The 25,996-nt window shown below is 44.6% G+C and overlaps 2 protein-coding genes across 11 annotated transcripts in view; one reads left to right on the forward strand and one right to left on the reverse strand.

Annotated features, from left to right (window-relative positions):
• The window catches only part of NCF2 (neutrophil cytosolic factor 2), a 45,166-nt gene extending 43,122 nt beyond the window's left edge, over positions 1 to 2,044 (forward strand). For all 8 annotated transcript variants that reach the window (XM_053245827.1, XM_053245826.1, XM_053245828.1 and 5 more), the window contains one exon: positions 1,854 to 2,044. In XM_053245827.1, the coding sequence (XP_053101802.1) occupies positions 1,854 to 1,963 (110 nt within the window). In that variant the 3' untranslated portion in view covers positions 1,964 to 2,044. The remainder of the gene's footprint in view (positions 1 to 1,853) is intronic.
• Positions 2,045 to 3,170: 1,126 nt separating this feature from the next.
• The window catches only part of SMG7 (SMG7 nonsense mediated mRNA decay factor), a 122,041-nt gene continuing 99,215 nt past the window's right edge, over positions 3,171 to 25,996 (reverse strand). For 2 of the 3 annotated variants that reach the window (XM_053245812.1, XM_053245813.1), the window contains 6 exons: positions 20,551 to 20,700; positions 14,055 to 14,135; positions 8,946 to 9,102; positions 6,427 to 6,597; positions 6,196 to 6,344; positions 3,171 to 5,379 (listed from right to left, as the gene is read on the reverse strand). In XM_053245812.1, the coding sequence (XP_053101787.1) occupies positions 5,266 to 5,379; positions 6,196 to 6,344; positions 6,427 to 6,597; positions 8,946 to 9,102; positions 14,055 to 14,135; positions 20,551 to 20,700 (822 nt within the window). In that variant the 3' untranslated portion in view covers positions 3,171 to 5,265. The remainder of the gene's footprint in view (positions 5,380 to 6,195; positions 6,345 to 6,426; positions 6,598 to 8,945; positions 9,103 to 14,054; positions 14,136 to 20,550; positions 20,701 to 25,996) is intronic. The other variant, XM_053245814.1, reaches the window with a different exon arrangement.

The raw sequence follows: 25,996 nt of genomic DNA on the forward strand, positions 1-25,996 counted from the left end.
TGAAGTCTGTAGCAAGTTATGGACTGATAAAGTATTTAAAGAGCATAGCCTGTACCAAATGTGCTCAGTGTCTGTAAACCAAAACAGCATATACAAACTTTTTTCATATGGCATTGCCAACCAATGTGCTGTTCTCTGCGTGCTATTTACTGGTTTTTGCTGTTGCTGAACTACATCTCCCATCATCCCCAGCCACAATAAATTGTAGCTGAGATGATGGGAGTTGTAGTTCAGCAATATCTGGAGTGACACTGGTTAGGAACCCCTGACCTAATCTAGTTCCACTGCAACCACCAACCATGGACACCTTTGCATCTCCTGTAGCTGCTATTGCTTTCCCCCCCCTACCTCTTTGTGCCTAGATGCAGAATTGCCAGATTGCTACCCGATTATCCTGCCTGCCCCTTTAAACCATGAGGCAGAAGCATACCGTTTCTGCACCTCCTGATCTGTTCCACTAGTCCTCTTGTCCACCTACTGTGACCAAGCCAGCATCTTGCTTGTTGCAGCAGGTCAAAGAGGGTGGACTGGCAAACAGACTAGTGCAGGAACAGGGAAGAAGGCACAGCATCTGCATACTTTCTTGCTGCCTCAGAAAACTTCCAAGGACCAAGCAGAATCTTTGGGTTATGATTTGGGAACCCAACAGCCTTCAATTTTCTAGTAACCAGGAATCATACTTGAACTGCTTGCAACCTTGCAGCGATAATCTACACTTCCAGTTCTTATATTAGATAAAGCACCGCCTTGTCTATCACCTTAATGCTTTTCAACATTTCTCAGCAAAGCTGCATTTTGTACTCAACTTGGCAACCAATCAATGATTTTATTCAGATTAATAGCTTTGTTGGCTCTTCTTCAGCAAAGTAGACTCCAGTGGTAGGAATAAGCCTCTTTTGTTGACAACACTTTATTCTGTTTTGACCTTTGGCTTCTATCATGTTCCACATTCACTGGGGCTGGAAAATAGAGTTCCACTTCTGTTCCATATGTTAACACACGAAGAAAGGTCACTTGCATACAACTATTCATAACAATGCAAAAATCCCCCAGAAAATCCTTTTGAGTTCTCACACCGTTTATGCTGCAGGCAGTTTCATCTAACAGAGCCCCCAGAACTTCATTTCACCTCAGAAGTGAAATGCTAAATAATGAGAATTTTCACTGAGAGGTAGAAGGCATAGGCTTATTATATCCAAACGGAATCCACTCAACCCAGAACATCTTCAGCAGCACAACATTCAGCAAAGCCAAGTTCTTCCACTCTAGAAATAATTGGGTCTAAGAGGTAGTGCTTTAGCTGTAAGCAATGTTAGTGGATGAAAATGGTAGTCTAATATTAACATGCAGCATTATATACTTGTGTTTTTCTACTGGATTATCTGAGAATTGTCTGAATGTGTTCCTCTGCACCCTGCCGCCCAAATCTTTTTTTGCCATAAAGCTGCATCTGTGTCCATTTACTATAGAAGAGACACATGTTCACTCATCGTAGTCTCATGAATATCAAGAATACACTTGAACTGGCTTTCAGTTCTCCCCAGTCCTTGTTTGGACACAGCTGAGGCATCTAAAAACCCAGATGCAATGTGGATAACATGGCCTCTAAACCTTTCATAGTTGTGTAGTGGGTGGGTAGGGGATTTTGGCAAGGACAGCTATCAGGGAAGGACGAGAAAAACTATGCCTACCAGAATTCCCCCAGAACTCCATCTTCTGCCCCAGCTCATCCTAGACTCACAGGTGGTCCTCTTTTTCTAGTTCAGCAGTGATGCCATGGCAAAACCTTTTCCTGGGCCCCAGCATCAGTGTTTGTGACCTAAACATGATTTCAGTATTGTTTTATCTTCTAGTGAATGATGAGTGGTTGGAAGGCGAGTGCAATGGGAAAGCGGGCATTTTCCCCAAAGCCTTTGTTGAAGACTATAGCAGCAAAGATCTTGAAACTATTTCTGAAGTGTAACAAGTTCATAATCCACAAAGCAGCAAGAAGGTTCGGATGCTTTTTAAAAATAAAATAAAATAAAGGCAATTCATCTCCATACTCACTGAAGCCATTATCTGTGTTAATTGTTAATTGAATTGCCTCTCTCTCTCTCTCTCTTTTTTAAAAGAGGGGCACATAATATCCTACTTAAATGGGTACTGGTTAAACCGATTCTGGTTTAAGCTTGTTCTCTAGCTGCAAAACAAATCAGTTATTTCATAGCTGCTGAATTTCAGAATTTTTATTAGAAAGGCAGATCTCTTTATAATGAGCCGTGACTGTAGTGGTACAGACATAGTTGTCCATTTCCATCTCTGGGACAACCTGAGATTGGAACTAGCATGATGAAGTAATAGCAAGGCTACAAAGCCACAACCCAAAGAATGTGTACATACCTTTAGAAGTCCTGCAGGAGAGGCAACCGTGGCTTCTCCAGGAGGCCATCCTGTCTCCTTTCATCTGCTGCACTGAGGATAACTCCCAAGTGTGTCACAGTGCAAGCACAGGAGAGGAGCAGAAGGGGAACAAGAAGCTGCAGCTGTCTCATCAATCACTGCAGAAGGGAATGTACACATGCACATTTTGCGGGGCTGAAACCTGGGAACCTTAGCTACTAGACCAGAATGATTTCAGCCTCTCAAATCAATGTTTTCCCATCTCCAGCAGGTAATGATGAGTAATACTCCATAAGTAATTCAGTTGCTTTGCAGTGTTTTACCAGAATTAAAGTTTCCATTTTAAATACTGAGCAATACAGCTCTCAATTTATTTTGGATTTTTGCCATTTCTATAAAAACAGTTGGTCTTTGTTTTATTTTCCAAGAAAGATACTGCTGTTGTGCTTTAGTGTACCAGACTCCTACAAACCCAAACAAAAGCACCAAGTGCTCCACACCAAATTTGAAAGAATCCAGTCTACCAGTTCCCAGATTTCTGTTCTTCATTTCTGTAACCGCAATTATACAACAAACAGTGGCTGATAACCTCTGGCTTGGCATTGGAGTTTCAACCCAGTCTACTTTGTTTCATCATTACCTATGTGCTTAACTTTCATAAGCATTTTCACACCAGAGAAGTGTTACTTCATTACTGGGGATTTCCCCTTCAGAAAAGGAAAATAAGGCATTGCCCAGTTTCATTACCTGTCGCTCAAGTTTCAGAGAAATACATCACTACACAAGGCTGGCTGTAGAGAACATGGTTTAATTAAAGGCAAAGCTGAGTTCAGCAGCTGCAGGTCTTGCACAGACAAAAAACACAAAAAGAAGCTTACGACACAAACCAGTTTTCTCTGCTGAGGGTTCCCTTTCCCTTGAGGCTCCCGGCACAGAAGGGAGTGTATGTGGGATGGAGGAGGAAATGGGAAGCCCTGCCCGAAAGATTCAGAAAAAAACATTCCAAACACCAGATTTCTCATGCAGAAATGGGAGCCTACGAGCTGGGTCTCTGGCACTGCTGAGAGAGTGAGATGGTGAACCTGGTTAGGTTGTCAAGGGTGCAAGAATCAGTGGTGGATCAAACACTGGAATGTTGCAGCTGCCTGGGTGCACAGCTCAAATACACAAACTGGAGAAAGGGGGGCAGGGAGCCAAAGAAGCACAGAGGACCTCAGCTGAAGATTACAACCAGGGCAGTAGCTTCATCCTTGAGCCTTTTTTGGGGGGTGGGGGACACGTTTCCAAAATGCAACGCAGAGTAGCAACACTGGGGGGGCCGGGCGGTGGGGGGGGGAGGAGTCCAATTCCTATCCTAGAGAGAGCACTACGCGTACAGCTTCCCTTTATATGAAGTCTATATGGAGCTGCTCCACGACTCCAGCGCCACCTGTGGACCCTGGATGTGCTTTGCTCTGTAGCCGCTCCTGGCTCACAGATCCTGAACGGACACACACTCCTGCAACCGCAGCAGCTTGTAACATTGAGCCTGTTTCCATAACTACCCTGGGAAACAAAGAGAAATGCTGTCCTTTGTCCTATGCAAGCAAAAGAGATGCCATCTTCCTTCTGCTCAATAAATATCAAGTAGAACCCTTTGCCCCAGTCTGCACCCTTGTAGGAACAAGAGGGACCATTTGCTTCTGTGCATGGGTTCCAGGGAGGTGTCCTCTGTTGCCTTGAACTTCTACTCTGGAATTAGAACCTTGGGGCTGCAGGTGTGTGGGAGCCTGTGGAAAGGGCATACACCTATGGGGAAAGCGGGCGGATTGCACACATCGTCCTGTCCAGACTAACTCCTTTGCTCCCCAATGTCCTGCTAGGACTCTCTGGGATGCTGCATATGAAGAATAGAACTACTAGCAACGAGCAAGGAGAGGGAAAGGAAGAAAGGGGGGTCCGGGGGGAAAACAACAAAAAAGACACAAAGTTTCTACCTACCTACATAAAGGAGTCAGGCTGTGAATGCACAGACCAGCTTGCCATTTCGTGAGGCTGGTCGCTACACTATCATAAAATGTACAGGAATCTGAACCATTTAACTTAAAACCCCACAGCAGTGGCTTGCTTGCCCGAACGGGGCCCTGCAGTGGCCACAGCTTTTCACTATTGGAATCTCTGACCCATTCCAGGTTGTCCAGAGATAGCTTGCGAGGAAAAGGTGGAGGTGGTGCTGGGGGGAGGGGGGCAGATTCTCCTTCATGAAACTCCTCATCTAACCCAGGAGACAGACACCACCCCTGCATCCCATCTACCACCACCTACCTCTGGCTGGACCAGCAACTGGGGAGGGGGGGTTGCTACACACTGACTACAAAGCACATCTGTGTATGGAAGAATTCAGTGTGACCTTACTACTGAGATAGTAATAATTAGAAATTTAGGTGTTGAGGAATAAATTTCAACTACATTCTCAGTCAGCAAAGCTATCGGTAATAGATTCCTATTGGTTTCCCCAAAATTGAGGAGAAGGATCGAGAAGTTCTCAGTGGCTTCTCCTATCTGCTCTTCATTCTCAGCTTTTTATTTTCCCACGTGGCTGGGGACATGCACGATGGAGAAGGTGAGAGGCGGTGATATCGGGTTACCGTGAGACAAACAGCAGTCCCTCTCTCCCTCCAGAGGGCCCGGAGGGATGGGAGAGTTCCTGATGTTGGTTTTCCGTTGCACTGCAGACATTTTCGTGCACACTCTGTGGGTCGGTGGAGCACTTACGCCCTCCTGACAGCAAGGAACAGAAGAGAGGGCTGCCACACGCACAGGACTATGTGGGACAGTCCTGCAAACCCACATGCCATGATTTATGGAGCCTTCGGTTGCAAAGGTAGCCATTCGATTTCATTCTCAGTGCGGTGGATTCATGGCACCTTGCCCACGTTGCTGCTTCTGCTTCTGCTGCATCAACAGCTGCTCCAAGGCAGAAGGTCCAGGATGCATCATGGAACTGGACCAGATAGACTAAAACAAACCATAAACATATTTAAACCCAAACATTCCAAAGCACTAAACCTCCATCTAACCACTCTCCCTAGCCTCTTTAGTTGCTGGCTTTTGTTGTACTGCAGGGGTAGCTAACTTGTGGCTTGGAGGCTCAGAGGTTTTTTTATCTGGCTCCCCAGCATAGGCTCCATCCTAATCGCACCCACCCCCACCTCACTTTGATAGTTTCCTGTAACAACTGTTTTCTCCCACAGAAACTGAGGCACAGTTTCTCTTCTTCCCTAGGCGAATAGCAACAGGGCTGTTGGATTTTTGTGTTTTGGCAAATATCCTCTTTTAAATGCACCTCAAAATCTCTTAGACAAATGGCAAAGGCTGAGATATATTATAAGAGGGAAGATTTGCTAAAGTCTTCATTGTTTTTTACCCTGCCAAAAAGCAGCCTAAGAGCCCCTTGCTCATGCCTCTGTTCACAAGGGAATGACTTGATGAGCAGAGACAATGTTGTTGGTCCTCTCAGCTCTTGCTTAACTCAAAACATTGCCCTTTAACCCTCAGTTGCCAGTGGGTGGTACTGTTTAACAGAGAATTCCCCCTAAAATCGGCAAGATTTCTTTGCTATAATAGCCCATTCATATGGAATTATCTGCATTCGTCCATTTTGCACCAAGCTGGTCCACAATACAAATTCCAGAGAGCAACAATACAGAAATATTGTCCCAAGCAAATAATTTGTGCATTACAATGTTGCCCTAAGAAATGCAAGACCACTGTATCAACCATCCACATGATGCCTGGAATGATTTTGTCCTCATAACCCAAAACATATCCTACCTTCAGGCTCTCCATAAGGACAGCTGATGAGTCCTCTATGGATGGGCCATGGGCTGCCCAGGTACTGCTGGGAGTGCTGGCTGGGTGCCAGCTACTCTGTGAGGAGGAGGATGTTGCTGGGAGATAGTCCAAGCCAAATCCTCCCATTGCTAAAAAGATAGAGAGTCGGTCAGTCAGTCAATCATCCGGCAACTCCTGAAGTTCTACCTAGCACTAAGACCTACGACTCACCTGGCTTATCAGTCTTCCATCGATCCGCCACTCTCCGATCCCTGTTGTCTGGTGTCCCAATGGGCCCAAAGTTGGAGAACGGAACAGAATTGTGGTTGTGAGTTGGAGGAGAGCTTGGCAAGCTGCTTGGGTTAGAGGAATGAGGAGACTGACTAGCTGGTGTTGAATGATCTATTGAACAAAAGATTAGAGAATAAAATCAGAACAGAACTACAGTTCCTCTTTATTGCTTTGCTTGGAGTTTTCTCTTGCTGATTCCTTCTAGCATCCTAGGTCTGGTGGGCTAACAAGATAGTAGTAGTGTGCATGGAACCAGCACCTGCCAGTGCAAAGTTGTTGTTGGTGGGGTCATCTTTAAGGACGGGGGAAGGGTGTTCTTACCCTTTCTGCCACGTTCCCCTCCCCCCAGCTGGTGCTGTCTTTTAAAAGCGGTCCGGAGGGGCGGCAGCATACTTCCTTGCCGCCCTGGTGCCTCTTCTGGCCTGAAGTGCCCACTGCACGATGTGTGCATAGGCAGCTGGCACTTCCAGCCACTTCTGGCCCAAAAAGGCACCAGGCGGCAAGGAGGTGCCACCCCGCTGAACTGTTTTAAAGACAGGGCTGGAGGGGGAAATGCGGCAGGAGGGGTAAGAGCACCCTCCCCCATCCTTAAAGATATCCCCCTTCGAACCGGCCGAACTGCCAGATGTTCGAACTGGTTCGGAGGCTTGTAAAAGGGCCACCGAACTGGTTCATGCCCATCCCTACAAGGTGGTACTCCTAGCCCCTCTCCTCAAGTTGAAAATTGTACTTATGCTATGCCTTGAGAGTTAGGCAACCACATCCCATTCAGTTCTCCTTCTAGACCACTCTGCAACAAGCAGAGTAGACACATTAATCAGGAAAGTAGGATGGGCTTTTGAACGAGTTGTACAGATCTCTATCATGGGGAACCACACAAGAACTGTTGCAAATTTAGATAAGGGGGTTAAAGGAAAACGAACAGAAAAAGGAAGAAGATACATTAAGGAGTTTACATAAATGAAACAAAATATAGAGATAACACTTGAAGATATTTTGAATGAAAGAGGCAGGCTATTGAAAATTAGAAGACACAGATAAAAATACAGAGATGAGAGACCAGGAGGAAAATTAAATGTAGGTACTGAAAAAAACACCAATAAGGTAGATCCAATAAGGTAGATCAGTTGGGGAGAAAAAGCTACAAGATTCTAAAATCTGTTCTAAGACTGCATATTAGAAAATCTTGGAGAACTGAAACAGAAAGCCCTTCTATGAGGCTCAGTGATGCACTTGCCTCATGCAGCAGATTATTAAAGAGCATGATGGCAGCGAGGCAGAACACCTGCCTTCTGCTGCTCCCGCCATCACCTAACTCAGCACACATGTGCATGCGCACATGCGCATACCCCTTGCGTTGCTGGGCTGGCTAGGAAAAAGGGAAGGGAAACGTAAAGGGAAATGTGAGGAGAGGAGTAGAGTACTACACTCTGTTTCCCTTCACATTTCCTTTTCCACTTGCTCACCCTATTCATAGCCAGCAGCACACAAGGAAGGTTGCGGTGATGTAGGGCACATGCACACTTTGGGAAGCTATTGCCAGCTTCCCAAAGAAAAATAAGGAGGCTGAGGAAAGTGCCTGTGAATGAGCAAGAGAGGGGAGGTAGAGGCTTTGGGGTGGCATTTGGTGCTCTGCCTTAGGTGTGTTGAGGCTTTGAGCTGCCACTGAATTGAAAAGCCAAAAGTACGGAAGCTACAGTTGAATCAGAAAAGACCAAAGAAAAGCTTGACTATTTAGTTAATGAGGTGCAAAAATATAATTTAAAATTCTGAGGCCTGGCAAGCTTGGAAAAAGTGTATTTAGAAGCTAACTGTAAATAATTATTCCAAGTATATCTGCAAGATACTGTGCTGCAGGAGACTGCCTATTGTATTAAGGTGGATTAGACAAGCCAAAAAATGTCTGCATTAAATTTACTAGTTTAAGAGTGAGGGGGTCATACTTAAGGAGATATCGGGGAGGCCAAAAGATCATTTGGAGAACATAGCTGTCCTTTACCAAAGTAAGTACTAAGACATTGAGAATTTTGGTTTTTTGTTTTAACAGAGAAGTTATGAGGGGTTAACATTTGTTACAAATGGGAACCCTTTTAAAAATCACTGGCTCTTCTTGATGATGAATGAGTGACTATTAAAAATGCTGGAGGTGGCTCGTCAGATGGTACTCTCTTCAACAGGATCAGTATTCTGAACACAAATGACAACCTACAGAACTTTAAGGTGCCTCTAACAGATAATAGTGGTTGTAGAACAGCAACTAACACTTATCACTCAATGACTTCAAGCATTAGGATGAGTGTCACACTTTAGATTAAATAAAAAACGTATGCAATATTTCTAAAAAGACATTTGTTTCAGTCAGATGCACAGTTTTTAGAACATGTTTACAGGATACATTTATTGGTCTGTCTGAAACAAGTGTCATTCTAGCTCAAAATAATAAATGATCAGTACATTACCTGAGCTGGCTGGAAGAGAGGGAGACCATGGAGTCCCTTCAAAGAGAGAGTAGAGTGAAGTCTCCTGATGGGCCACTGATGGAGTGACCTCTGTTTTTGTGCTGGCATTGAGGTTTTTCCCATACACCTCATTGAACATGCTGCTTGGGTATCTTTCCTACAAGATTAAGAGACAGGTTAAGCCTGAGCTCCAAACCTATTCAATACTGTATGAGTGGCTTAACACACCTGAAGTCAGTTTTGCTTATGCCCATCTACTCTCCTGAGAATATTTCTATCACAATCTGAATCAGTTTTACTTCAGTTAACAAACAAATGTCTACAAGTCTGCTGCAAATCTTATGGCTCTCACTGCAGAAGTAGCAAAGCTTTCTGGGAAAAAGACAACAAAAGGGAGGAGGCCCAGATTTTCTATTTTATTATATTGTAAATTCTGCCTTTCTCCTAGAATCATTCTCAAGGTGGAAGATGGTTGCCCATTCCTCTCACTTTTATCCTTACAGCCACTTTGTGAGGTAGGTTATACTGCGAGATAGTGACAGTCACCCATTGAGTTGGTTGGGCATTTGAACCCAAGTCTTCCTGCGTGAAGTCCAACATCCCCAAGTTGTGTGTAATGGGACACACTAGAACTGCTTGGGGGAACACTAGAACTGTAAGAAATAAAAATAAGGAGGTACGACAGCCCCCAAACACTCACCTACATAGAAGACTGCCTGCTACACCTCTCCTTGATTCACTGCTCTAGCTTTGCCTCTTTCAATCATCCTCCTTTAGGAGAAAATAGTTCTGCCACATCTCTGCATGGGGTGTGATCAGATCAGCTCATTTAATCTCTCCCAGTGCAGACATGCAAAAATTACTTGCCCCTCAGAGAAGGCATACCCAGAACAGCAACTCACAGAGAAAACAGTGGGTAGGCTCTTTTGAGGACATGCATTTTGAGTTTCACTATGGCTGGGTTCAGACCATGTGAAACCATGGCTTATTTAGCTAAACCATGGCTTCACATTATGTTTGAGCCGGAGCCCACCCATAAACCATGGTTTATTTGGAATCAAGAAACCAGGATCTGAAAATCAGTTTGAAGTTGTTTTGCAAGCCACAGTTAGTGCTAACTGTGAGTTCACATTATGTCTGAATTCACAAACAATGATAAACCATAGTGAGAGCCATTGCTTGGCCGCAACAACGCTCTCACTACGGCAATGGTAGATGGAGGTGGGGGGAAGCAAAGAGGCAGCTCTAAATCATCATCTGCCTGTTATATGTCTTGAAGCTCAAACCATGGTTTGAATTCTTAAATAAATACAGGTTGCTTACCTGTAACTTAAGATCTGGAAGTGATCCGTTGTGGTCATAAGGCATGGGTTCTGCGCCTGTGCAAGGACCTCATGGGCTGATTGAGTAGCTCCTCGTGGCGCCCCTCCCGCCTGCACGTGCTGTGCCGAGTCTATAAAGAGGTGGCTGGGGCGTCCATTTTCAGTTTCTCGCAGACCGCTATAGTGACGATCCGCAAGTAAAAGTTTCAATGCAGCTATGTTTTGTACTGCAGCGGGGATGGTAGGGAGGGGCTTATGACCACAACGGATCACTTCCAGATCTTAAGTTACAGGTAAGCAACCTGTATATCTGGAACGTGATCCATTGTGGTCATAAGGCATGGGTGATTAGCCAGCTTTTCCTCTTGGAGGTGGGTGCAGTAACCCTGGCTATGTTAACACCCTTTTGAGTACACTCCTCCCAAAATCCGCTTCCTTTGCCATTCTTAAGTCTAGGGCATAGTGTCTGATGAACGGTAATTGCGATGACCATGTAGCTGCCATACAAATGTCTGACATTCTGATGCCAGAAAGTGGGTAGCTGAAGCTGCGTATGCTCTAGTTGAGTGCGCTCGCACAGTCTTTGGCGGGGCAACACCCTGACACTTGTATGCTAGACAAATCGCCTCAACTAACCAATGTGCGAGACGTTGTATCGAAATAGGGCAGCCCTTGCATTTCCCCTTGTATCCTATGAAAAGTCTCCTAGTTTTCCTGAAAGGTTGTGACCTTTGGAGATAAAATAGGAGAGCTCTCCTAACGTCCAAGGAATGGAGCGCTATTTCCAATGGCGTTTCCGCATTTTGAAAGAAGGTAGGAAGCACCACCTCTTGATTAATATGAAAGTCTGTGACAATCTTAGTGCGAAAATGCGGGTCTAATCTCATGACCACTTTGTGGGGATAGAATTGAGTGTATGGTTTGTCAATGCGGAGAGCTGTCAGTTCTCCTACGCGCTTTGCCGTAGTGATAGCCAACAGGAAGGCAGTCTTCAAAGTCACCATTCTGAGGGGTGCAGTTGCCAAGGGCTCAAAGGGGCCTTCTGTTAATGCTGATAGGACCAAGGACAGACTCCATTGTTCCATAGGTCGGCGTATAGGTGGATACAAGTTATTTAGGCCCTTCATAAAACTTTTACAATCTGGGAGAACATGGAAGAACCATCCCATCCCTTGTGTCTAGCTGAAATGGCTGCCAAATGGATTTTGATGGACACGTTAGCTAGGCCTTGCAGTTTTAGGGACGTCAGGTATCTGAGAACATCCCGAGGAGTGGCTAGTAAAGGTTTTATGCCTCTTTCAGTCATATTGATCTTAAAACGCTTCCATTTGCTCGCGTAATTTTTACGTGTAGACTTCCTTCTACTGTTGAGCAGGATAGTTTTCAGAGAGCGATCCTCCAAGCTGTCATTTTTAAGGTGTGAACCTCTGAATGCCAGACCTGCCCGTGCTGCTTCTGTAACAGATCTGGTGCTTGTGGAAGCCTGATATAAGTCCCTTGGGATAACTGTAGTAACGGGGTGAACCACGGTTGGCGTGGCCACCATGGCGTTAGAAGTATGCAATTCGTTCTGTCCCGAATTATCTGTCCCAAGACTCTGCCTATTATTGGCAGTGGAGGAAAGAGATAGAAGAGGCCCACACTCCATGTGCGTTGAAATGCATCTCCCAGGGACCCTAGTCCAATGCCTGCACGAGAGCAATAGCTTGCACACTTCTTGTTGGCAAGCGTTGCAAATAAGTCCATTCCGGGGATCCCCCACATGTTGAAGATCTGTAGGAGGTAAGTAGGCTTTATTTCTCACTCGTGGTTTTGATTGTAATCCATTACCCTGCTGAGGGAGTCGGCTAGGTTATTGTCCACTCCCCTTATGTGGAGTGCTATTGGGTAGATGCGTTGGTGAACACACCAGTTCCAAAGCTTCTGAGCAAGGAGGCATAAGGACACAGAGACTGTTCCTCCTTGGCGACTGATGTAGGCTATTGGTGTCATGTTGTCCAGTGCTACTTGGACTACACACCCCCGTAGTTGCAATTGAAATGCCTTCAGGGTGAGGAACACCGCCATCAGCTCCAGGTAGTTGATGTGCTGTTTTGCCTGGAGACGCGTCCATCTCCCTTGAATGCAGTGGCTGTCGCAATGGGCACCCCATCCTGTTAGCGACGCGTCTGTGGTTACCCATCGGCTCGGGGCTAGAGGCGCGAATGGAATTCCCTGCGTCAGATTTCAAGAGTCCAGCCACCAGCGCAGCTCCTTGAGGACCGACTGTGGAATTTCCAAGTGCATGTTTTGGTTGTCCACATTGGGACGGAAGCTGCGAAGGTACCAGTGCTGCATCGTGTGCATTCGCAACCGTGTGTATAGCACCGTTGTGGAGCAGGAGGCCATCAGGCCGAGAAGCCTCTGAAATTGAATTGCCGGTTGACACGGGCTGTGTACAAAGTTTTGAACAAGCGAATGTATCTGTAGAATATGCTCTTGAGGTAGGAAGGCTCTCTTCTGCTCAAAATCCATCTCTGCTCCTATGAAATTTATCCGCTTTACAGGAGTAAGGTTCGATTTCCTCCAGTTGATCTTGATTCCGAGGGATTGAAGCAGGTGAACCATGTCTCGAATTTGCCTGGAAAGAAGGTGATTGTCGCAGCTCACCAAAAGCCAGTCGTCCAAGTACGGGTAAAGCATCACCCTTGTGTCCTCAGGTAGGCCACCACCACCGCCATCACTTTGGTGAATACTCGTGGTGCCATCGAGAGACCAAAGGGCAAAACTTGGTATTGGTAAAGTTGACCGCCCACTGAAAAACAGAGGTACTTGCGATGATTGGCCTGGATGCCGACGTGAAAGTAAGCGTCCTCTAGGTCCAAGGTCGCTGCCCAAGTCCCTTGGGTCAAGAAGGGAAGGATAGCCTGTAAGGTTGTCATTCTGAATTTTGAGGTCGAGATATACTTGTTGAGACCTCGTAGGTCCATTATCGCTCTGATTCCGCCATCCCTCTTTGGGACTTGAAAGTAACAGGAATAATAACCCGAGAGTCTGTCTGGCCACTGCACTTGGACAATCGCTTCTTTCTCCAATAACACCTTCACCTCTTCTTGCAGTACCCTTGTGGCTGCCATGAAGATTAAACCGGAGAACGGGGGTCTGTTCTTGAACTCCAACGCATAACCAGTTTGGACAATACGTAGGACCCAACGATCCGATGTTGTATTGTGCCATGCTTGGGCATGGCATGCCAGTTTGATGGTATTTCTGGCGGTCAGCCCGTGAGGTCCTTGCGCAGGCGCAGAACCCATGCCTTATGACCACAATGGATCACGTTCCAGATCTATTGTTAGCACAAACCATGATTTCATATTATGTCTGAACCTAGCCACACACTTGAAAAATAAACCTTTCTGGGTTTAAGAGTGAAGTGTGCCTCAGCTATCAGAAGTTTGAGGAACACTGTTTTTCTCTAGTACAGTAATAGATATGCACGCACACACTCAGCATGAGATAGCAAACTTGTATCTGTAGAATGCAGGTGGGGGCTCATGGAATGGAATGCTCATCCACCAAGTACACATATATAAAACAGCAGCATGTCAGGAAATCTAGTCTACAACCTTCATGATGTGCAGGGATTTGGGGTGGGGGGAGAACATCACATCATGTGAACCCCACCTGCAAGTCTAAAGGGGTACACAGTCCATACAGGTTTAACCACCTCATCTGCTGTTCATGAGAAGTAGACTTCAGAAAAAGTGATGGCAGACTTTCAGAAAAAGAGATCCTGGCAATTAATTACCTGATTGAGAGAGAAGCCTGTAAGGGACAGGAAAGAAGATGACTGAGACATCAGATCTGATGGTTTCTCTAGCAGCGATTTCTTCGGAAAACCAGAGATGGAAAAGACAACATTAGATTTTGTTACTGACTGACAACTCAGGCCATTTTCCTGCATAAAATCAATACAATGGTAACTGTCATAAGAGAGCTCAAGTAGTATGTGTGTTGGGGAGTGGAACACAGTGGAGACCTTTGCACTTTAGAGTACCTTAAGTAATTAAATTCACATATAGCTTATATGCACTTTTGATAAGTAATGCATACTGGGATCTCTTATATCAAGCAAATAAGAAACAATAAGATCCCCAGCATGTTTTGTACAAGTCATATAATAAAGAGTATACAAATTAGTTTAATATAGTTTTTCATCAAAAATACTCTCAACCCAAGATAGAACAAAAGTACAACCAACGATAACAATTGGAAGTCACACATGAAGTTAAATGTATTGTGATGGAGAAATAGTGAAGTCCATTGTATGGAAAGTAATACAGTATAGTCTATTTCAAACAAGTCCACAAATCCACAATAGTGACCTCTGTTTTTATCTTGGTCTTTGTCAAGTAGAGAATAGTCTTAGAAAAGTTCTGTAAACCTGACAGCACTGGTCCAAATGCTCCAGAATCTAATATTCCAAGAAAAATAACAACTTGATTATTGTCTGGGTTGTAGTCGTATTTCATGTGAATATAAATACTTAAATGAGGATACATTTAACTTTATCTATGTGATTTCCAATTGTCATCTTTGGTTGTACTTTTGTTCTATCTCCGGTTGAGAGTATCTTTGATGATAAAACTATACGAATGTGTTATATACTCTTTATTATATAGCTTGTACATAATATGGTGGGGACCTTATTGTTTATTTGCACTTTTGCCATACAGTACAGATACCTGAAATACATTATGCAAATAAATGTGAATTGCCCTGTTGCAAATTTGCAACTTATGAGCTTTCAGTGAATTTAGAGGATGACTCAAACTGCCTATTAGCGAGAAAAACAAAAAGGCAAGTCACCTGGGAACAGAATTCCAAAAACAGTGTACAAACACCACACCACAAAACACACAATTTATTGGGCTCAAGGTCCGCATTAACCCAGTTTGCCTAATATAGCCTACAAGTCTGAAGTTTTAAATTTTTGTATTTGTAAATATACATATACATATTTATAAATATACATGGACTATAAATGTATATTATATATTTATATTACTATAAATATTCATGGACTACATGTATGCTGTGATTCTATAGGAGCACAGAAGAAGTATGGAATATTGGTTATAGCATCCAGCTTCTTGAGAAACTCGGCTTTCATTTTCTTAAAGCAAATTTCAAGCCTATTGAGCTGCAAACATACAGTTGCATGTGTGGGCAATGCTTGCTGAAATCTCAAGATAGAGGGGGGACTCAATAAGATTTCAAGTCACTGGCGGTGGTGGTGTAGTGCTCCTTGCCCCTCCCCACAATGTGGAAAAGACAGAATTATGCAAAGCAAAGGAATTGTGCAAAATTGCTTAATTTGCATAATGTATAGAGGTCACAGTTCGGATTGCATGGTGCATTCAAGATCAATGCCATATATTGCCTCGGACTAATATTGACAAGCGACAGATCTGCAGCAAAGAAATCTACACACTCAGTGTTTTAATGATGGAAGTCTCTGATTTGGTGAGTATTACTGAGATTGGACTGGATGATATCCAGTCCTATCCACCCACAGCACAGTACCTCCAATGACTGTTGCTGGTGTGTATCTGATGTTTCTTTTTAGATTGTGAGTCCTTTGGGGACAGGGATCCATCTTATTTATTTATTATTTCTCTATGTAAACCACTCTGAACCATTTTTGGAAGGGCGGTATAGAAACCAACCAACCAACCAAATATATAAAAGCACCAGCTGAGATTTCCAGCTACCAATCCCAAGTTGAGTATCTGTGCAGAGGACATGGGGTAGCCTAGGAATTCTGTTAGTGAACTGGCCACCCTGCTACCTAACAGACATCATAGCTAAGCTGATTAGGTTGTTTTGAATTTGATTTCTAGATTTCACTGGAAGATTTAGAGGGAGACTTCAATAATCATAGAAATATAGGAAGCTGCCTTCTATAGAGTCAGACCATTGGTCCATTCAGCTCTACACTGGCAGCAGCTCTCCTAGGTTTCAGGCAGGAGTCTTTCTCAGTCTTACCTGGAAAGAAAGAAGTCACTCCAGTTTACTAGGGAAGAGTCAAGGACCTTAAGTAACTTGGAAGTCAGCTAAAGTGTATATGGCTGAAGACATATTAAAGCCTACTGAACACTATCCAGAGCAACCCACCCCCACCCTTCTAAGTTGAACAATCCAACATTATTCATTCAATGTCTTGCCTGTACTATTTGCCAGTGCTAGAAGCTACAGGAAAAAAACACTGTTCCCCAATACAAAAGCAACACATACATGCAACACTAACTATTAAAGGAGAAACAATGTGATAAGTTTATGTCAAATAATCCTCCACAAGTAACCTACATGCAAGATATACTTTACCCTTTGTTTTTGCATAAAGAGATCTGCCCTTTTTAAACTATGCTGAAGCACAGGTCCTAGAGCAGTAGATCTGTCATGTATTAGTATGAATTCCAAAAGCCTGGTCTTTGGCTCAAAAACTAGAGCTAAACAAGACTGCCAAAAAACTTGCAACACAGGATATTTGGGCTGTTTCTCCCAAGTCTCAAACTGTATGGATCATGTCATCTCCACTGCAATCAAACACCTTGAATCACATCAAATACATTTGCTCATATCAAACAATTAGGAAATAAAATAAAACTTATTTTAATGAAGTGGGATGACAAATGCAGCAAAAAACCACAGAATAAGCCTAGCAAAATCAGAGAATAAGAAGTTTCTTGTATGATGCTATATGTTACTTGGCATCAACTAATGACACATACAACTCCCTCCCCTATTCAACATTTTGAATGCTTGGATTCTTTATGATCGTTGGAACGAGCTGCTATATGGAGGCCACTGAAAACCGCTTCCTTATTAGTCAGGCTCTGTGAGGCAGACATAATGCTGAAAAGCTCTTGTACCCTCTGTTGACCCAAAATGTGGGCAATGTCAATGCTGGCATGAAGAAGTTTCAAATGCTTGAGCTGACACATCAGATAAGGGGCTTTAAAATAATATTGGTGCATGTATTTTGGCCACTTCCACATGGGGACTGCAATTTTTGAGTGGGCCAAAATTCATGGCTGCACAGAGATATCAATCCCTGCCACCCAGAATCCACTGAACTACACTGGCTCTCGTCAACATCATCATCCTAGAGATGCATGTGACACATGAATGACTAGGAAAAGCAACACCTGAAGAGAAAAATCTCATTCAGATGATGTCCTCCAAGTTACAGGGAGCAGGATGGACACTTCTGATGCAACTAAAACTACAGCATTTCCCTGTTTTCCATCATGCCAGTGAGCCCACTCATCTGTAGTGGTGGTTTGAAAAAATATAATTTGGAATTTCACCCAAGAAGCAACTGGTATCTTCCTCTGTCTACAATATTAAGTCAGGTGCAATCTGTTTGACTTTTGAAACAAATTGAGGCCCTTGATGTTTTCTCAAGAGGGCAGGTTTAATGCATTCCTCATCGTATCACAAATACATGAGTGCCATTTAACTTCAAAATATGACCTTTAAGCCCACAGAACCTTCTAATTTACACTGGCCTATCACAGCATAAATTAGGATTAAGTTCATGTGGGATACATCAATGGCTGTCACTTCTCCGACTGCAGGAAAGTATACCATAGAGTACCAGATGCTGGGAACAAGCAGAAGAAGGCTGTCACTTGCACACCCACTTGTGATATTCCAGAGGCATCTGGTTGGTTTCTGCTGCGAACAGAATGCTAGACTGGATGGATACTTGACTTGATTCAGCAAGGCAGCTCATGTTTTTACTATGAACAAATGTGTATAGCTTCTCAGATGCCCTCACAGGGCTCAATGAATAATTTTCTGCAGGCTAAACCAGATACAGTGAGGGAAATAAGTATTTGATCCCCTGCTGATTTTGTCCGTTTGCCCTCTGACACAGAAATGACCAGGCTATAATTGGAATAGTAGGTTTATTGTAGCTGTGAGAGACAGACTAACAACAAACAAGCCCTCAAAAGCCCAGTGCCCAAAAGTCAGCGATGGATTTGCATTGTAGTGAGGGAAATAAGTATTCGATCCCTTCACAAAAGATGTCTTAGTACTTGGTGGCAAAACCCTTGTTGGCAATCACAGAGGTCAGACGTTTCTTGTAGTTGGCCACCAGGTTTGCATACAACCCAGGAGGGATGTTGTCCCACTCCTCTTTGCAGATCCTCTCCAAGTCAGAAAGGTTTCGAGGCTGATGTTTGGCAACCCGAACCTTCAGCTCCCTCCACAGATTTTCTATGGGATTAAGGTCTGGAGACTGGCTGGGCCACTCCAGGACCTTCATGTGCTTCTTCTTGAGCCACTCCTTTGTTGCCTTGGCTGTGTGTTTTGGTTCATTGTCATGCTGGAATACCCATCCACAACCCATTCTCAATGCCCTGGCTGAGGGAAGGAAGTGCTCACCCAAGATCTGACGGTACATGGTCCCGTCCATCGTCCCTTCGATGCGGTGAAGGTGTCCTGTCCCCTTAGCAGAAAAACACCCCCAAAGCATAATGTGTCCACCTCCATGTTTGATGGTGGGGATAGTGTTCTTGGGCTCATAGGCAGCATTCCTCCTCCTCCACACACGGCGAGTTGAGTTGATGCCAAAGAGCTCGATTTTGGTCTCATCTGACCACAACACTTTCGCCCAGTTCTCCTCTAGATCATTCAGATGTGCATTGGCAAACTGCAGACGGGCCTGTACATGTGCTGCCTTGAGCAGGGGGACCTTGCAGGCACTGCAAGATTTCAGTCCTTCACGGCGTAGTGTGTTACCAATTGTTTTCTTGGTGACTATGGTTCCAGCTGCCCTGAGATCATTGACAAGTTCCCCCCGTGTAGTTCTGGGCTGCTTTGTCACCGTTCTCATGATCATTGCAACTCCACGAGGTGAGATCTTGCATGGAGCCCCAGACCGAGGGAGATTGACAGTTATTTTGTGTTTCCATTGGCGAGTTATCGTGCCAACTGTAGTCACCTTCTCACCAAGCTGTTTGGCGATAGTCTTGTAGCCCAGTCCAGCCTTGTGCAGGTCTACAACTTTGTCCCTGACATCCTTCGACAGCTCTTTGGTCTTGGGCATGGTGGTGAGTTTGGAAGCTGAGTGATTGCTTGCTTCTATGGACAGGTGTCGTTTATACAGGTACTGTAACAAGCTGGGATTAGGAGCACTCCCTTACAGAGGGCGTTCCTCATCTCAGCTCGTTACCTGCATATAGTGAAAAGACACCTGGGAGCCTGAAATCTTGCTGGTTGATAGGGGATCGAATACTTATTTCCCTCACTACAATGCAAATCCATCGCTGACTTTTGGGCACTGGGCTTTTGAGGGTTTGTTTGTTGTTATTCTGTCTCTCACAGCTACAATAAACCTACCATTCCAATTACAGCCTGGTCATTTCTGTGTCAGAGGGCAAACGGACAAAATCAGCAGGGGATCAAATACTTATTTCCCTCACTGTATCTAGTTTAGCCTGCAGAAAATTATTCATTGAGCCCTGTAAATGCTGAAACTTCCAGAGACTCCCTCAGACAAGAGATCAGTGGGGTACATACAACTTGCGGATTATATACCTTTCACCTGTTGCAATAGTAATGTCTCCCATTACTTGAACTCATTGAGCATCTGCAAAATGGAAAGTTAAGTTAAAGTTCTCTTTAATCTCTGACTTCCTTAAGATATTAGATTCATCCTATTCTGATATACTCTGAAGAGAGATTGTATGGTTTTCTACAAGATAGAAAGTTGAATTTGGAGGCTCTCAGCAAATCAAGAGATCAGGATTGGGTCAGCTAGGGTTGCAACTTTCTGATTTTAAAACCATGCCTGCTTAAGAGCTCTGGAACAAGAACACAGTCAGTTGGAACAGCTTCTCCTGCCCAAATGCAGCAGTAGGTCAGCTGCCCCTTCCTTTCTCTCTCACTCACTGTGGAGTGGACACAGAAAGTCAAGGTGACTAAATGACTGCAAAAAAGCAGAGTCATGTGGGAGATGCCTCCTAATAGTCCTTTTTCCAGATCTTTTAAGGAACCAGGTCCTGGGACAAAAGCAGCAACCCTCAGATTGATTTGGTACTACAACTATATTGCTGCTTCATCAACAAGATCTCCAGTATCCCAAGCCAATGAGCTCTCTGCTTAAAATATCCCCATGAAGACTACTTCAGCAAGGGATGTTGATCTCATGTGCCCTATTGACCTTCCAGGGTGGGAAAAGATATGCCAAAATTAGAGTGAGAAGCAGCAGAATTAAGTAAAATACATACAAAGAGGCTTCGTCCAGGAAGAGAGGCGAGAGGCCCCAGCAGAGCTGGGTAAAGATCGGGAGGATTAGAGAAAATCAGCTCTTCCTCCTCCTCCAAGGCAGCCAGACTCTTTAACAGGTCCGGAGGAAGCAGAGGGGAGCTCTTGGGGTCCTAGTGACAGAAAGGAGCACAGTGAGATGCAGCAAGGAAAGAGAAAGCAAGAATAGCAGTAGGTAGGCAGGGAGTCTACAGGAACAGAAAGAGGGCCCATATGAAGCACAAGGAATGCAAAGCAGGCTACTATACAAGAGAAAGGAATGCCAAGGACAGTTTATGCCAGCATGCAAAAGCAGCTTATAGAGGTAAAGAGCAGGGGGATAAAAAACTCAAGGCAAGAAAGAGAAAAGTTGAGGCAAAACACACTTATCTTATTCTTTTGCGTTTTACAAGTCATGCTGCTTCCCACTAAGTTTACAGCCAATCATACTGCAAAGATCTACTTACAGAGAATATTCTCTACTACCATAATGATTAATATCTACAAACTGAGACATATATTGTTTAATTGTCCAGTATCTTAAATGTGTTAAGTGGCAGCAAGGTGTGCTGTGTGTGCAAATCAAATGTATAAGATTTCCACTACTGATAGTCCCTTACTCTCATAATCACAGCTGAATAAACTACTAGTAAGTTTCTTCACCTACTACCCCAGAAACTGATAACACACTATCAAGTTTCTAACACTGCTAAAACATCTGCTGAATGCTAGCATGCCCAGAGATTGGATCTTCCGCTCCTTTTAATAAATATCTCTTCTCTCCCCCACCAGCCGCTTTACCTATCCAACCCCTATTTCTTCCATGCATCTCCACTGCTCCATGCCAGATGCTTCTAACCTGAAATAGCTGGGAGGAGATCAACACTGAAGGTTATAGAGACTAACCTAAAATACAAACTAGATATACAGAGGTGGAAGGCTATTATTTGGACGCTTTTGAAGACAAACCTTGGAGCTCTGAAGTGATGTCTTAAAGTGTTCCTAGGGAACCCAGAGTTTTAAAGAATAAGAACAGAAACTGACTTCCTAACAACACATACCAATTAAACTTATGGTTTGCTCTACGGGATGAAATTCGAGAGGAAGGCAGGAGGTTGACTGCAACAGCATTTGCTTAGCTGAAGCACAAATGGCAGGTCAATGGGAAACATTGACAAAAAAATGACAAAAAAAGCAAGCAGCCTATTTGTGTTCTGTTCTCTGATGGAATTGCAACATCATTTCAGGGCTATTTTATACAGCTAATCTTTGGCAGTATAGAGCTGTCAGCATACTCAGATGTAAACGGTCAGCTTAAGCAAAACATAGCCTAACAAGCTTCAGTGGAATACTGCTATTACAGCTTTCTTTGTTTTTTTTCCAAATTTGTGCCTTGATTTGTTTTTTTCCAAATTTGTGCCTTGATCACTTCCATGAACATGAGATTCTAGGCAACTTCAAGGCACTGGTATGAACTATTTTGCTTGTTTCAAGATTCCCATAGAGTTTGGCCAAGGCTATGTCTTAAGATTTAGACTAAATCAGCTGGCCTGTGAAGTTTGCAGTGAGCCTCTGTGTCAATTGCCAAGAGAGGTATGAGCCCCCACAACCCACTCACTTTGAGTGCCTAGCCCATGCCGAGTGCTGGCAGCTATTTGGGCTACTCTGCTTTTTCATGAGGTTTTGGTAGTATCTATCCTAGCTATTTAAACCCATGCAGTCTTATTACTAATCTCTCATCTATGTGCTCGCAGATTGTGATTAAGAACCAGTACTGCCACAGGGAGCACTATTTGCTTTCCTGTAGTTACACCGAAGTTTATCTAAATATAAGTCTTGATGTATGGAGGCCTGCCGTGATAACGTTTGAGAACTCATACTGATCTGTAAATTTTGGCAGAAATCCACACTCAAAATAGAACTTGAACTTTACAGCTTTCCTCTGCACCACACTTCTTGCTAAGGTGACTCACTGGGGCACAATTTCAGTAGAGGTGAGGAAGACAAACAAGTTGACAGGGGGATTATGAGCAGCATTTTATATTCTGCTGTTGGATATACTTTAATTTAAAGTGCAAAAAAAAAAAAAAGGAGCATTGGTTACTCATCATGAAGGCTTATTCTTGCTGCTAGATTTGAGGACATCTCACATGGGTTATCCTTCTTGTGTGCTCCAGAAAGCAGGACTATGCAAATTATGAGACGCTTTAAGAGCCTGGGAAGGAGAACTCCAACCAGGGGTTTTAACCAAGTCTAAGGAACAGAGAGAATTGTGAGAAGAGAAAAATGGAGTACACCAGTAGACACAGATGCCTGGATAGGTGGGTCAAGATGTCCTCAAATCCAGCAGCAAGAAGCAGCCTTCATGGTGAGTAACCAATGCTCCTTTCTCTGCTACTGGATAACATCTCACGTGGGACATGCCATAGCTTAGAACCTCGGGTGGGAGCATCAGTGTCTACTGGGGCGGAAGAACCTGTTGAAGGACATGCCTTCCAAATGCTGCTTGTGCAAAGTGATGGAAGTTGAGCTTGTAGTGTTGGGTGAAGGTGGAAGGCAATGCCCAGGTGGCCGCTTTGCAGATTTCAGGGTGTTGTATTAGTAAAGAAGGCAGCTGAGGTACCCATTTTTGTACTTCATAGGCCAACACAATAAAGGCCTTAATCCATCTGGCAATGGTACTGGAGAAGAACCTTTGGCCCATGGAGGAAAGAAGAAAAAACCAAACAAGGCGTTGGTGGAGTGGAAGGAAGCTGTGTGGGAGAGGTACAGCATCGGAATTTTCAACATCCACAATGGGCCCTGGGATTGGTGGGTCCAGATCAGATCTGTTAGGATGGTGATCTGGAGATTCATACCCAGAAATGGCTGAGGAATGGGATGGGGAGCTTTGAGGTCTCTTGTTTTTATTCTGCTTCCTTGACTTTTTTTTGTCTTTTTATTTCTGTGAAATTTCCTATCCCAAGATGATCTTTTTGACTTTGTCTTTTTAGAAGGGCTGGATGAAGAGGAGAGGGGTGGGAAGTGTCCCAGTATCTGAGCTCTTAGACCATGTGTGCTGCTAGAGTGACTTAATGCCTTGAAACCAGGCCTGCAAGGCTGTTAGTACTTCTGATGGCATAGTAGGTATAGCGGCATTTGGCGGATTGAGTTGGTTGAGGAGGACCGGTGGGGTGGGCAGGAAGGTCCAGATCTCGCTGGTTCTGGCACTGGTGTTTCCTAATCCGCTTCTTGCCATGGAAGTTCTGGACAAGCTGGCTGGGAAGGAGCCCCCATCCAGCCATTCACCATAGTTTTTGCTGGGCTTTTCCTGCCTGTGTCAGATCTTTACTGCTTGGCGGAGGCTTCAAGGGAGCTCTCCTGCTGGGCAGCCCTGTTGGTCCAGTCAGGGGTGTCGTGATCCCTTGGGCAGCAAAGCTGGTGTAGCAGGTGCTGCTGGAGGGGAGCGTGCTTGGCATCGCCGATTAGGAAGTCATGTGGTGGGCGGAGTGAGGCCCTTAATCCCCACTGGAGTGCTGGAGGCTGTGGTAGAGGAGTAGAAGAGTCCGTCGACATTCCAGGGTCCACAGGGACCAGTGGAGATGACTGACACTGCCTCAGCCCTGACAGGCCTTCCAGGGAATCTGGGCTGCCTCCTGTATTGGAGAGCACCGGTAAGGACTGAGTGGTCATCATCAGGACTGCAGCTGTGGAGCGGGTTGCCACCGCTTGCTCACCGTCTCCTCTGCAGAGGGAAAGACAAGGTCTTCTTCCCTCTGGGAAGCAGTATGTTCTGAATTCTACCTGGCATCTGGGCCATAGAGGGCCAAATGAACAGAAGAACAGAGAGATAGGAGGGTGGTTTTTGTTTTTTTAAAGAGAGGAGGAAGAGGAGGCGGCAGTAAATGGTGGAAGAAAGAGAAATAAGAGGTATAGATAGCAGTGGGAGGGGGAAGGAGTGGAAAAAACAGGTTGCTTACCTGTAACAGATGATCTGGTAGTGGTTCCAGACATTCATAATGATTGGGTTCTGCATCTGCGCAGACCACACTTCGGACAGAATTCTTTAGCTCCTCACGATGCCAATCGCCTGCAGCATGTGACTGCAGCTTTCTTAAATGGCGGTTAGGTGTCCCTTTCCTCAGTTTTTTGGTTGGCCGATTAGCTATTAGTAGGAATGCTGCGACTGGACTTTACTGCAGCGTGTTATGTTCCTGTATAAAGAACGATGTATGCATTCCTGAAGTCTGATAATGTAGCTTGTCCTCTTCTGCAGCAGGGATGGACGGGCGGGTTCTATGAATGTCTGGAATCACTACCAGATAATCTGTTACAGGTAAGCAACCTGTTTATCTGGATAGTGGTTCCAGACACTCATAATGATTGGGTGAATTACGAGCTTCTGAAAAGGTGGTGGGAGCAGCAAGCTACGGTAGGATCCTTTTTCAAGACTGCTTGTCCAAATTCTGCCATTCTGATGTCCAAGGTATAATGCTTTACAAAGGCATGGTGCGAAGCCCAGGTCGCTGCCAAGCATATGTCACGGAATCTGATCCCTGCAAGGTGTGTTGCTGAAGTTGCATATACTCGAGTGGAGTGTGCTCTTATCGTAGATGGCGGAGTGACCCCTTGCTGATCATAGGCAAGCTTTATAAGCTCAACCAACCAGAATGCTAATTTCTGGCGTGAAGGGGATTGACCTTTATGTATACCCTTCTCACAGACGAAGAGCAGTCTTGTCTTGCGGATTTTACGGGTAGCCTTCAGGTAGTATAGCAGCGCCCTTCACACATCCAACGAGTGCATTGCCACGTCTAATGGTGACTCCAGATTCTTAAAGAAGGTTGGCAAAACTATATCTGAATTTAAGTGGAAGTTGGAGACGATCTTGGGTCTGAAGTCCGGATCCAAGCGCATCAGAACGCGGTCCGGGTAAATCTGGGTATATGGCTCATCCATTCGGAGTGCCTTGAGCTCACTAACTCACTTTGCCGTGGTGATCGCCACCAGGAATAGCGTCTTCAAGGTTGTCAACTTTAATGACACAGTAGCCATGGGCTCAAAAGGGCCCTCAGTGAGAGCACCAAGCACTAAAGAGAGATTCCATTTCTCTACTGGGCGCTTTACAGTAGATATACATTGCTGATTCCTTTAAGGAAGTCTTTACATCTTGGGTGAGTGAAGACAGTCTTACCATCCCACCCCGCGTGATGCGACGATATTGCAGCCATGTGTACCTTAATGGAGACATTAGCCAAGCCGCCTCTCTTTAGAGTGGTCAAATAAAGGAGGACCTCCTTTAGTTCTGCCTCCTTTGGCAAGAAATGATGTTCTCAAGCATACACACAGAACCTACACCATTTTGCTCTGTAATTCCTTCTGGTAGAAGCTTTTTGAGTATTTAGAAAGATCTTTCTCAGAAGCCTATCCTCCAGGCTGTCAGATTGAGCA

This window comes from Hemicordylus capensis, chromosome 4 (genome assembly GCF_027244095.1).
Source record: "Hemicordylus capensis ecotype Gifberg chromosome 4, rHemCap1.1.pri, whole genome shotgun sequence".
NCBI lineage: Eukaryota > Metazoa > Chordata > Lepidosauria > Squamata > Cordylidae > Hemicordylus > Hemicordylus capensis.